Genomic DNA, 14476 nt, shown 5'->3' with positions numbered 1-14476 from the left:
TTCACATCATCATATACAATTCAATCATTCCTCTACATTTTGATACCTGATATGTGACGAACACTTCACGCATTAATGAGCAAGACAGGTTTGAAATTTTAATGTAAAATCAGGTTGCGCAAAAAAAAACCTAGACAAGATTGGTTCGTGATACCACAACCGTGCTTATATTTCTTTTGTACTATTTTGTTCAGTTTCTCTCATTGATCCCTGAAATGAGAGTGGATTCAGATTAACACGTGAGTTTCTGCGCAAATCGTTTCTGATAGGCCTAAATATTTATTGTTTGTAACCTGCCATGCGTAAATGATTTACTAAGCTGTTGGTTTCAAATTAAAGATGAGATTCCACTCTTACCATAATTATCAAATTCATAGTAAAACATATTTAATAATTGTGAAATCTGTCTCTGAAAACCACTTTCCTTATTTTGTGGGACGCACTGTATATCACTATACTAAGTGATGTAGGGCCTTATTATTCTACTAAACAGATTGTGTAATATATGACATGCATCGATGTCGAACAACACTCTACGATATCATGCGACTTACAACGTTGGCATGCGATGTAATTCGATATCACACGAAGTCGTACGCCACACGATGTAATATACGATACCCTACGATATCATGCAGAGTCATACACACAATTAAAAGTGAAATTGTAAATTAACAACGGGAAGGTTGGAGGAGTGACAGCCTTTTCCACATGTGATATCCCAGAGGTCATATCAAACTTTGCATAAAGCTGAATCCAACAATTTAAGTGTAGGTCGAACGACTTAAGGCGACCGCACACCTTACGATTGGTACGATTTTTAGAGTACACGTTGCAACACGACGTCATACGATACACTACGATATCATACGAAGTCACATATTGACAAACACGATGTCACACGACACACTATACATTATCATACGAATATACGTTGCCACATGATGTCATACGATATCGCACGAAGTCATATTTACATTGCCACACGATATCATGCGATGTTATTCATAATATTCTCTTTATCTAATTTTTCTCTTGGTACTGCAGGACCAAGTCTTTACGGACACCACCCAACATGTTGATTGTGAATCTTGCCATCAGTGACTTTGGAATGGTCATTACCAACTTTCCTCTAATGTTTGCTTCAACTATATACAATAGATGGCTCTTCGGGGATATAGGTAAGATAATCTTAAGTCCCTTTTTTCTCTCTTGCGAGTTACGAAGTCGATTTATTCCTTGAAGGACAAGCCCACCCCAACAAAAAGTTGATTTAAATAAGAAGATAAAAACCCAACAAGCATCTCACTGAAAATTTGATCAAAATCGGATGTAAAATAAGAAGTTATGACATTTTAAATTTTCGCTTAATTTCACAAAACACTTATAATAATGCACATCCTGTATCGACCGCAGAGAAACGCTGTTAATATAGCGTAACATTTCGCTAACACTGCGCTAACAAATGTTACAATCGTTAATCTCGCCGCGATGGCTAATGTCGATAATGCATTATTTACATCTGGGATCAACGCTTGACATCACAATCTGTATATCATTATTCATTAACAAATCAGCTACTAACAACATGGGTAGAATGATCGCACAGAAGGCACAGAAAGTACTGTTAGCGCGCCGTTAGGCGCGAGTGTTGTTAGGGGATTTGAAAATCTATAGCCTAATTTGTGCGTAGTGATCTAGATTTAACTTAAGATTTAGTTATGATTATTTGCACATCCTACAAGTTTAAAAATCCTGTCTAGGAAAAGGGTAAAGGAATGTATTTTGTTATTATATAGGCCTACAAACATTTCCTTATTATTACATTTTAAACATAAAATGACAGCAAGTAGTAAATATACATTTTCTAATTTTTGTGTGTGTGAAAATGCTCTTCACAGACTTCACTCATCATGCTCATGATAGAGTATTTGCCAATGATGATTATCATGCGATAAATTTCATCAGCTCTTGTTCTTCTTTCCAATGTAGGGTCTATTCTTAAAAATGTCTTCAAACACTTAAAAAACACTTAAAAATCTTGATGATAAGGATCATATCTTGGCACTAATCAACATCCCCCGCTATATACCCTTTCTTAAAGGGGTACTCCAGGCTGAAGAAAATAATACGGTTTGAACAGTAAAGTGAGACAAACAAAACACTGACAAATTGATAAAAATTGAAAATGAATACAAAAAATTATGGTATCTTAAAATTTTGCATTAGGCACTATTTGGTGAAATTTATATTCTTGTCTTCAGGAATATGCAATGAGGGTCTGTTGTATCATCCAAAATTAGGTTTATTTACATTTTGCCCAACCAGAATATTGCTTCAAAGATCATCATTTTGTTACTCGGGTGACATACACACATTTGAGACAATTACGAGTTCATTTCAATAAAATCAGAAAAGGGGAAAGAGCTAGAGGATATGGCATCATCGTTCCATCTATTACATATTCATGGCCACATGCTGCTCAGTAATACAATTTGCAAAATACAGTGTTAGAATTTATAATATTCATGAATTTTGTTATTTTTATCAGATTTTGATAAAATTTTCAGCAATTTGCTCATCTAATTTTACTCCATTTATTCATATATTGTTGTGTGGGCCTGGAATACCCCTTTAATTCGGTCGAGGTCTATTTTAAATTACTTGGTATAAGCAAGGGCCTACTAGTCTCTAGTACGTCCATAAGAAAGGGAGACAAGTTATAAACGGAGAAATTATTCACTAACATCGTCACTATTGGTGCCCTTGGCACTGTTAGCGATTTGTATTAACATTAGCGCCACTATTAGCTTCTGCTGGGCTTTTTATTGTTAGATATTTAGGAATTCGGCTAAGCCTCTGTGAGTTTATCGATACCGATATGCCTCCTGTTAGTTCTCTGTTAGTGAAAACAATGCGTCGAGGCGGTGGTCGCCCGTAAAAGGTGTGGCTGGCCGTACTGTTAGCGTTCTGTTACGCTAGCAATGAGGGACTGATGACATCACTCACTCACTATTTCTTCTGTATTTCACTATATGAAATATTTATATTTTCTCCTCATTGTCATTTGAAACAAGGTTGAATTCCTCCCTGAACATGTAGAACTACCATTGTTTTAACATTTTGGGGTTCAGTAAAGTTAGTCATTATCGTCAAATCTGTAAATATTGTATATTTCAAACAATAAAAAACAAAATAAATAGTGAGTGAGGGACATCATCGACTCTCTCATTTTGCACATCACTGAGTTGTGCACTTATTTTGTGAAAAATAAGCCAAACTTTAAACAGCCATAACTTTCTAATTTGACATCCGAGTTTGATGAAATTTTCAGCATTATGATTGTATGATTGTTCTGTATCGATTCAAATCAACATTTTTTTCTGGGGCGGACGTCTTGACCTTTAATAATACCTGCACCAAGCACATGAAAAGTTACTGGTGAACTCGATGTGGAACAACAAGCAGGAAAAGATCTTTAACCACTTTAATTTTGAGTGTATATCGTTAACACCGATACCTGCTCAGATCTGACGAAAGACCAGAACAGGGATGAGAATGAAAAAAATATATATACAACACCACATCACATCGACAACACTCTAATATCAAACTATCATCGCACAGATACCATATTTAAATTAGAGAATCAAACAACAACACCACGCAAAAATCAGACAAACAATATATTGACAACACCAACTTCAGACAAACTGGACATCGAGACTCCAACGTCAGAGAGGGATAGCTCCATACCGACACCACACCACCATCAGACAAACATCATAGGCCTACCGACACCACACCTACGTAAGATAAACATCGCTCAGACACCACGCAAGCATCAGACCAGCACCACATCGACACCAAACAGCATCAGATAAGCACCATACCGACACCACACCACCATCAGACGACCACAATACCGACACCACACCACCATCAGACAAACAGCATAGGCCTACCGACGCCACACCTACGTAAGACAAACACTGAAACACCACACCAGCATCAGACAAACATCACATCGACACCAAACCAGCATTAGACAAACACCATACCGACACCACACCTACATGACCTAGGTCAGAAAAACGACACACCAACATCAGACAAAAACATACCTGACACCACACCTATACATGTCAGTAAAACACCACATCGATGCCACATTAAGAACATGGGGCAAACACCACAGCAACATAAAACAAACACTACACCAACAGCAGACAAACACCAGATACTTCCAAAACATTCAAGAGAGTTCCAGCACCCGATACAAGACCATCACCAGATCGTCCTCAGACAGACTCAGCAGACTTGCGAATGAACCAACAACGGACCAACAACGAGCGAACAACGAGCCCACGATGGAAAATTAACGGAACAGCTCTAGAGTCCCATCGCTATGGTCCCTGTCATACTTATTAAGATCAATTGCAACTTTTAGATTGACACTATCAATATCTTGTCCAAAATGCAGGGCACTGCATCTGACCATCAACAGACTAGTGAAAGCTAAACTGACCAAGACTTCTCAACATGGTTGAAACATCTTTGAAACATTGATTGGGATGATGTTGATACTACGATCTACAGAAAGGGGTCATTCCTTGCCCCTTCTATTCTAAATGCCAATGAAAATAGATAATAATAATAATAACAGTAATAATAATGATAACAATAACAATAATAATGATAATAATAATAGCTAGTTTTTATAAAGCGCTTTTCCAAACGCTTTACAGCATATTATTACCCCGGTCATTGGATTCATTTCAATCCCGCACGAAAAGTGCACACTTTCCACTCCCTAATGACTTTCGCATCCAACCGGGTACCCATTTAGCACCTGGGTCGAGAGTTGCAAAGTGTGGATTAAGGCCTTGCCAAAGGACGCTAGACCGCGGTGGGATTCGAACACACGACCCTCTGTTTACAAGCCGAGAGTCATAACAACTACACCACGGTTCTTTCGAAAACAGTGTAGTGAGAGTAAACATGATGTCACTGTCACCGCCAATGTGTCATTTGATTTGTAACGTATTAAGAAGAGTGCTTCTAAATTGTCTTCACGAAGTAACCAGATGAATTGATGTTGCGTCTTTCGCCTTCCTGTCCGTACTTAAACAATTATCCTCATGGACCCAGAAAGGCGTCTGTAAAATGGAATTGGGATTCTCGAGCAATTTTTCTGTCTAATTCCATCCTGTTTCAATTCCTCACTGTCATGACTGTTCATTAATTTGTTTGCGTAGGGGTAACTTTTGAAAGTACAGTATTTCCAGTTCTATACTGAAGACTAACATCACGTGTTGATTTCATGTGCACGCGCACAGCACATGTAGAGTCATTAAGTTTTCCACCACGTACCTGTCAAACATTCCTATCCATCGTAACATGGATTAAAATATTTCAATTTCATATCAAAACACTTCAGTGTTCGTACAGACGAATGGTTGAAATATCATGACAGATAAAATGCAAACTAGATTATTTTTACAGTGGTTGTAACCGCATCCGACAGTGAATGCAATTACTACTTAAAATGCCTTCGGGATGTACATTAAAAAAATAAAAATCGTAAATAATTATAATGTGATTTCTCCATTGTCATATTGAATCACTAGTATAGAACATAGACATCCCTAATGTTCTTATTTCATTTAATGGCAGCTTTGCCCTTCACCCCCCCCCCCCTTCCAAAAAAAAAGACAAAATCAAAGTCTAATAATCAAATTGGGGGTAGAGTAATACGTTGAAAGGGAGCTAGAGCACAGAAATGAATTCATCGTTAGAAATTTGGTCGAGGTGGGTTGCAAATCCGTTTCTTTGTGTCGGTATATACACAGAACAGTAACGTAATGAACCAAAAATTTTGAGGGGGCTCGATATGGTGCATCGCGTAAAATTAATTTAAAAAAGTTTAAAACCCAAGTTTGTGATAGATTTTGACATAATATTCACAAAATAATATATTTTACCTTTATCCCTTTCCTTATGTCTTTTATTTTCTTGGGCATGAAAAAGCCCCTAAGCCCCCATCCCCCCTTCCATTCATACGCCAGTGCGAGAAAAAAAAATTGACATTTTTATTACAAAAATCAAATTTTGTGATAGATTTTGACATAATATTCAGAAATTATTATCATATTTCACCCCTATCTCTTTCCGTTTCTTTCCTTTTCTCTTTTTTTTTTCTTGGTCGTGAAATTTTTTTGGGGATGGGTGCAAGCGCCTCCTAAGCCCCCCCCCCCCCCCATCTGTACGCCACTAAAACAGAAAGGAGAAAAACAAAGAGGAAAGAAAGAAGACGATCATTAAAAGGAAAGATCTCGGTTAAGCCGTGTTAACTCTATAGTACCCCCACAATTCAATTGAGACAAAAAAATATGACCTCGGCCCATAAGTCTTTCTGTCCCCCCCCCCCCCCCCCTCCATCAAAATATTCTGGCGCCGCCTCTGTTAAAAGAGTTTTTCATGAAACGGAATATTCGGTGATTTTCACTGATAACTTTGTTCTAAGCCAATCAGATGCAAGGATTTTAGTAGCTTATAACAATAGCGATACCACTTTTTGTTTCATGAAATTCCCCTTGTCTCCGGTAGATGTGAACACATTTATTTTAGGTATGAACACAGTTTTCTTAAAAAAATGAACACATAATGTGTAAAAGGCATGTTATGTATAAACACACTTATTTTAGATCTACTGGATATATAAACACGCTTATTTCAGGTGTGGATACATTTATTTTACATATGAACACATTCATTTTACACATGAACACATTTATTTTGCTAGGAACATAATTATTTTAGATATGAACACTTTGACGGATGAACACAGCTTTCTTTTATATACACATATACTTTAGATATAAACGGAGTTTTTTTATTTCAGTTATGGACAGTTTATTCGGGGCATGACAGGTATGAACAGGTACACATCTGCTAGATTACGTTCGTATCTAAAATAAGTGTGTTTATACATAACATATTATCTTATTCACATTCTGTGTCCATTTGTTTTAAGAATAACTGTGTCACATTTGCCATTGCTCAGTCAGCGCATTGTTGCACTTGACAAATATCAGCAAAAATATTTCGGTCAGCAGTATCAGTAGGCCTACACTGTATTTTTCTTATCATGAAGCTGTTTTTCATCTTTATTTGTCATTCCATCTCTGATATAACTTTATACATATGTGGTTAAATGCTGTTTACGTAAACGTATGAACGTCAGAATCGATACGCAATGAAGGAGGTGGATGCTTTTTTTGTTTAAAAAATGCATATTTAGTTGTCCACCCGTTTTATTTTATTACTTTTGTTGTTGTTGTGAAGAATCTTTAGCGTAGAAAGTGGAAATATATTCATCCTGTTCTTGCAGTACGCAGATCCTAAATAAGATTCTGACAATAATTTTGTCCGTATTCATGGCATTGCTTTCCTGTTGTCCTTAGATCTCATGCGGATAATAAGTAGAATATCATGAATAGTATTATCTTAATCTGCCGTGAGTATCAAGATACATATTCGATTTCATCAACATCATAAAAAAGCGAATAATATAATTGTGATTAGCGGTAGATGGGGTGTCACTACTGTTTCAACCAGCACTTCGAAGAATTCTTAAATATTTTCATTGAGTTTAATGTTTGTAAAAAAAAAATTTCCTAAAATTCCCATTGATAGCTTTGTCTAATCTTTTCTAAGCTTATCTCAATATCAATCTTATCAAATCAGTCTGGATTTGTTTTCGCATAAAGATCAACAGAAAAGAGTTTTTAAGCGTCCTCGGGCCCGTTTCATAAAGGACATGCAACTGTTGTAACTTTGCCATTATGGCAACTAAACTACCATGGTAACAGGTCTCAGTAGCCAATCAGAATCAAGGTTACCACGGTATTTGCCATAATGGCAAAGTTGCAATAGTTTTAAATCTTTATAGAACGGGCCCCAGGTCAGTGAATATCGCCGTCAAATCAACTCTGAGCCAATCAGAAGCAAGGATTTCAGTCACTAGCGTACCTACGGTTGACGAGTCAAAACCCATGCAAAAACGTATCTTTGCCCCCCCTGACGGGCTTGAAAAACCTTTTTTGCCCCCCCTCACGAGCTTTAAAACCTTCAATGCCCCCCTGACGAGCTTGAAGACCTTTTTTTTTTTTTTTTTTTTGCTTGTCAATTTTTTTCTGGTACGAAATCCTTTATTTTTGATCGAAGACCTTTTTTTTTTTTTTTTTTTGCTTGTCAATTTTTTTCTGGTACGAAATCCTTTATTTTTGATCGAAGACCTTTTTTTTTTTTTTTTTTTTTTTTTTTTTTTTGCTTGTCAATTCTTTTCTGGTACGAAATCCTGTATTTTTGATCGAAGACCTTTTTTTTTTTTTTTTTTTTTTTTTTTTTTGCTTGTCAATTTTTTTCTGGTACGAAATCCTTTATTTTTGATCGAAGACCTTTTTTTAACAATTATAACAATTGTGAACTTGCCCGTGAGGGAATATGAAATTTTCTCGTGTCACTCATCATGCCCATGCATGCGCGGCTCACCCTAGAATCGTGATTTTGTGTATGATATTGTGACGCCAACACACATTTGTAATCCATTGCTTTTCAGTTGATCAGGGACGGGGCCAGAGTATATATTGATATACACTGTAAAAACTGTGGTGTTAAAACTGACACCAGTGGGTGTTAATAGAGGATCACACCCTCTGGTGTTAAAATTACACCCTAGAGATTGAATATAACACCAAAGAGTGTACATGTAACAACCAAAGGTGTTGCAATAACACCTATAGGTGCTAAACTAACACTGTCAATTTAACACCGGTGTAAAATAACTGGTGTGGTCCTCTATGTACACCGGTTAACACCGCAGTTTTTGCTGTGTTAGGGTGGAAAAAACCACCTGAAGGTGACGTAATTTTTATCAATTGAATAAAAGGGGTAATACAGAAATACACTTGCAAGAACCACTAGCTGGTACTTTTCTTCCTATTTTCATCTTTTCCTCTTTCTCCACTACTTGGAGCATCAAAGTGTAGCGCCACCTTTGTCTGTAATTGATTTAGTTAAATTTCGACACTGTCAAATCAGTATGATGTAAGAGAAAGAAAGGCTCGCAAGACGTATGGTAGACAACTAAAATCCGTCTGTTTGGATGAGTCTTTAAAACATTTTCGTTCCTCCTTTTTTGTTTCTCCAGACGTACTCCAGTGGAACAACAGACGGAACAGAGACTGAAACTTTCTCGATTTTTTATTATTATCATTATTATTATTATTTTTTTTTGGGGGGGGGCGATTTGATACAATTTTTTTCACTAAGCCCTCTTAGCATTTCACTTCATAAATAAAACCTATGCTGTAATTTTATAATTTGTCATATTCAATAAATTCTTACTCTTTTAAATTTACAGGTTGTCAGTTTTACGCCTTCTGTGGAGCTCTGTTTGGTATTATGTCCATTGCCAATATGACTGCAATCGCACTGGACAGGTAAGCAAGAGGATTAACTAAATTCAGATAAAAATGAACAAAATATGGCAAAGCCACGTATCCATTTTTATAAGCAAGTTATGGACGTTTAAAGAGTCTTGTTGTACTTTCTATGGGGATCCTCAAATAGGAAAATGTATTTCAAAATGGCTGATTTTGTGGACAACTTTCCATTTGTTTTGTACACAAATTTTCAGATTTTCCACTTTATTTTACATATTTCACATTATCTCCTCCTGATCTTGACATATGTGGTGTGAATTATATTTTCCCATGACATAATCTTGTGCTCAGAAGGAGGCAAGATGCAATTTAAAAGATAATGAGGAATGGAGAGTTGTCCACAAAATCAGCCATTTTGAAGCACGTTTGCCAATTTGAGGATCCCCATAGAAAGTACAACAAGACTTTTTAAACATCTATAACTTGCTTATTTCATAACCGATTTTGATGAAACTTTTTTTTAATTGTTCCTCTCATTTTACTCTTTCAAATGAGATTGCTTCTCTTCTTGGGTTTTGGTTTCCTTTTAACACGTCACCAACATACTTAATACCTCAGTCACATTTCCCCTACGGCGGCCGTACGGCGAGTCGAAAACAGCCATTCTAACATTTTTTTGTACCAGATACATTATAGGCAGTTTGAATAAAATATGAATAAAACGGCCAATTTCGACTCACCGAACGGCCGCCGTAGGGGAAACGTGACTGAGGTATAAAGAATCCTTTGCAACATGTCGGCTCGCTACATGATTACTGTACAAGACATGATCCATAGAGATATTATACATCTCTATGACATGATCTAAGCCCCGGCCGGATCAAAGCATAGTAAGGGATACATAGTGAAAACCTTAAGGGAAATGAAACCTTTGGAACAAGTAGACCTGTGTCGAAACAGAAAAATCAAAGAAAGTTTGAGAAAAATCGGACAAATAATGAGAAAGTTGTGAGCATTTGAATATTGCAATCACTAATGCTATGGAGATCCTCACATTGGCAATGCGACAAGGATGTGTGATGCATATTTCTAGTTCAGTGGTGTGATGTCACATGTGAACAACTTTCCCTTTGATGGACTATTATACCCTGAAAATTTCTATTTTTGCTCTTTCCTAGGGTGATACAAACTCTTTATCCGTGATGTATTCTTTAAAAATCTGTATTACATGCCCTCCTATAGAAAGAACACATGATCTACTGATAGATGTGAGAAAAGAGGCAGTTTAAATGAAATATATAATGGGGAGAGTTGTTCAAGTTGTTCACAAGTGGCATCACACATCTTTGTCGCATTGCCAATGTGAGAATCTCCATATCGTTAGTGATCGCAATATTCAAATGCTCATAACTTTCTCATTATTTGTCTGATTTTTCTCAAACATTCGTTGATCTGTTTCTTTGATTTTTCTGTTTTCACACAACTATCTTGTTCCAAAGGTTTCATTCTCCTTTAATTTAGGACAGATACGTACAAACATAGTTCTTTAAGTTTCAGAAATTACAGTATGGAACCAACTTGAGAGTTCTAGTAAACATGATTAAAATGTCACCTTCTTTGCAAAGCTTTGCAACACAATCTAAAATAATAATATGTTATCTGCGAATGAGGTGTCAATTAATTCTTGGAAATATATGCATATTCGCATTTTAAAGGTATATCTTACATTTCTTTTTTTTTCTTAGACACGGTCCACGTCAATTGATTAATTTTCAGCGGTCTTGTGAGCAATCAAAGTGTATTGAAAAATGTAAATATGTATATAGAAATCGTTGGTTTCCCGTGTTGACTGGTAATCATTCTCTCACTATTGATATGTTTCGGGGTTTTTTTTAGTTCAAATTTACTTTATATAATGTCTATGATATTTTATTTTCTAAATTCAAAATGAAAATGCACCAATTTGATTCATATTGTCAAAGTTAATTATCAAATGAATATAATTCACAAGGGTACAATAATATGCTCTAATAACATGTTTGCATACCTTTTGTATCTGTACATATTTGTTTATAACTGTAATATATTTTGTTTATTACTTCCCTATTACTATTAGTACTACTATTTGTTGTTGGTATTGTTTTGTGTTAACAGGGCCACAATGGAATACCACCAAGTTGGTGATATGTGCTACCCTTAATAAATATAGGAAATAAATGAATGAATAAATAAAAGAATAAATAAATGAATGGACAAATAAATAGATAAATAATTGAATAAATAAATGGATAAATAAATAAATAAATGAGTATATATAAGTTTACTATCAATATCATCGGTTTCGATGGTATGACTGTAGCATCACGGTGTCATGAGAAAAAAAAAAAAAAAAAAAAAACAACCCTGAACCATTAAAACCGCCGAACAGATATATCACTTTCTTTGGTCCCCATTCTAGATACTACGTGATCTGTTGGTCTCTGGAGGCGGTTCGTTCGGTGACCCATCGACGGTCTATGATCATCATTCTCATAGTGTGGGCTTATGCAATCTTCTGGTCCATTCCACCGTTCTTCGGCGTAGGTTCCTACGTCCTGGAGGGCTACGGTCTCGGCTGCACCTTCGATTTCATGACGCATGATCTCAACCATTACCTCCACGTTAGTTTCCTCTTCGCCAGCAGCTTCGTCGTGCCAGTCGCCATCATCGTCGCCTGCTTCACCCGGATAGCCGTCACGGTGAGGAAGCATCGGCACGAGCTAAACAAGATGCGGACACGACTCACCGAAGACAAGGACAAGAAGCAGAAGTCGTCCATCCGTCGCGCCGACAAGGCCAAGACCGAGTTCCAAATCGCGAAGGTCGGGTTCCAAGTCACCATCTTTTATATTCTCTCCTGGATGCCTTATTCTGTAGTCGCTGTCATTGGTCAGTACTTCGACCCGGATTTACTGTCACCGTTGGGAACGGTCGTGCCGGTTATCTTCGCCAAGTGTTCGGCTATCTGGAACCCGATCATCTATTGTTTGTCGCACGAGAAGTTCAACGCGGCGTTGAAGGAGAAGCTCATGGAGTTGTGTGGGATGGAGCTTCCGTCGAAGCATCGAAGTATGGGGTCGCAGGAATCTTCGGTTACCGGCCGACGGGGGATGCATCGCCAGAATTCCTCGACGCTGTCAGAATCCTCCGTCTCCAGCACGGTGGAGCAGGACGCCATTGAGCTGAAGGACCGGAAGCAGGGTCCAGGTCCAGCGACCGTGAGGGTCCAGCAGGAGAGGGGGGAAACCGCGGGGACGTATCGGAGGAACCCCGAGGAGGTCACCTTTTCCAAAGACACCGGAGCTGAAATCGAAGAGAAGGGCAGGGGCGATCAGGGCCAGCGTGACGATAGAGTAAAGCAACATGGAGAAGGGCAAATGGATCAGTGGAGCCAACCGCCCCCCGCTGCTCCTGGGGTCAATGATAAGGAATACCTTACAAAAATGTAGAATAGGCCTGTCATGTGATTTGAATATTATTCATCGGGTGGTCTACAGTAAACAAATATATCAGGCTTTGAGAAAGTATAGTGGAATTATTTATCCGAGGTTGGTCTGGCAATTACTATTTTTCCCGAGGGGCGAAGCCTCGAGGGAAATATAGTAGTTTTGCCAGTCCAACCGAGGATTAATAATTCCCACTATGCTTTCGAATGAAACGCCTGGTATATTTGTTTTATATCCTACTTTTGATAATTTACAACCAAAATCTATGTGTTGAGCTTGCAAAGTCCGGTTACTTGAGTTGAATTACCTACTTTTCTCCGAGCCACCGCGCTCAGCGGAACGCAAGATTAGTGCCTGCGCCGACGCATCGCTGGACTTGCCCCGGGAGAGAGAGCGCGCTGGACGGTGCGCCCGAGAGTTTAGCTAGATATCCAGTTTTGCGAAATAATGACGTCAGACCTCGATATATCCAAAAATATATCGAGGTCTGACGTCACGCAACATCATAGTTGAAATATATTAGGTCACATGATGCTACTTGAACCAATCACTATACAGGATTCAATCTATGTAGGATATAATAATATATGTAGAACATGACCTATTGTATCATCCCTTAGCTATTTGATCTCTCCTGTTTAACCCATCTCCCTGTATTAAACAATAGTGATGATTGTAAAAAATGATAATAGGAATATCACCCGCAAGAACAGCAACAAAAATAATTATAATTATAATAATAATGATAACAATAATAATAATAAGAACTATAATAACATAAATGATAAGATGATATTATTGCTATTTGTTGTAATAATAACAACGATCAACACAAAAACAATGATATTCATTTTTTTCTCCAACAATACCTTCACGGTGAGTAGGTATTCAATTTACAATTAATTAAACCAATTACGCGTTTCGTCTGTGTGGGTCAGTGAATAAGTGAAAGTTGAACCTCTCTGATGATGTGATAGTGATTTGAATATGCACTGGGCTGATCTGCTGGCAGATCGGCTAGCCATCTTTAGTTGATCAACATTGTCGATGTTAACAGACCCCCCCCCCCCCCCCATCGACGATTAAGACCAACGACTCGTCTACGAGCAGTCTGCGACAATGAGATGGATATGACGTCACGGCTTTCGTCCGTTGCCGATTTGTAGACCTTTTCCGACTATTTCCGACGCAAACCGCAGATGCAATTGTCGTTTTGGGACTGGATCAGAGGATCGCACCTTTCGTATGTGGAACTTGATCCAACTTCCAGCCAATCAGAGAGCAGTATTTATATGATTTTCAGTGTTCCCGCGTAAATCGCAAATTTAGTAGTCACATTGTAAAGTGGTCGATTTAGAGGCTTGCGACTACACTGCGATTTATCTTTTCAAGTCACAGACCTGTCGTAAACGAGTCGGATATATGACTTAAGAAGGGTCTTATTTATAATAATTTTGTCTAAATGGAAAGTTAATAATTTGGTTTTTTGTTTGTTTGAAAAAGTTATCCAGCAAACCAGTCAAAGACCTTGTGTATCATAAA

The 14476-nt window shown here is 37.6% G+C and overlaps 1 protein-coding gene across 1 annotated transcript; it reads left to right on the top strand.

Moving 5' to 3' along the window:
- The first annotated feature begins 1050 nt into the window (after positions 1-1050).
- Positions 1051-13070, top strand: LOC129281615 (melanopsin-like). Its single transcript, XM_064113263.1, has 3 exons — positions 1051-1181; positions 9428-9506; positions 11908-13070. Exons 1-3 carry the CDS (start codon positions 1076-1078, stop codon positions 12935-12937), a joined length of 1215 nt encoding a protein of 404 aa, XP_063969333.1. The 5' UTR covers positions 1051-1075; the 3' UTR covers positions 12938-13070.
- The last annotated feature ends 1406 nt before the right edge of the window (positions 13071-14476 follow it).

This window comes from Lytechinus pictus, chromosome 18, assembly GCF_037042905.1.
Source record: "Lytechinus pictus isolate F3 Inbred chromosome 18, Lp3.0, whole genome shotgun sequence".
NCBI classification, from domain to species: domain Eukaryota; kingdom Metazoa; phylum Echinodermata; class Echinoidea; order Temnopleuroida; family Toxopneustidae; genus Lytechinus; species Lytechinus pictus.
Note: the sequence above shows the minus strand (reverse complement) of the source record. Positions and strands in the feature narration are given on the sequence as shown.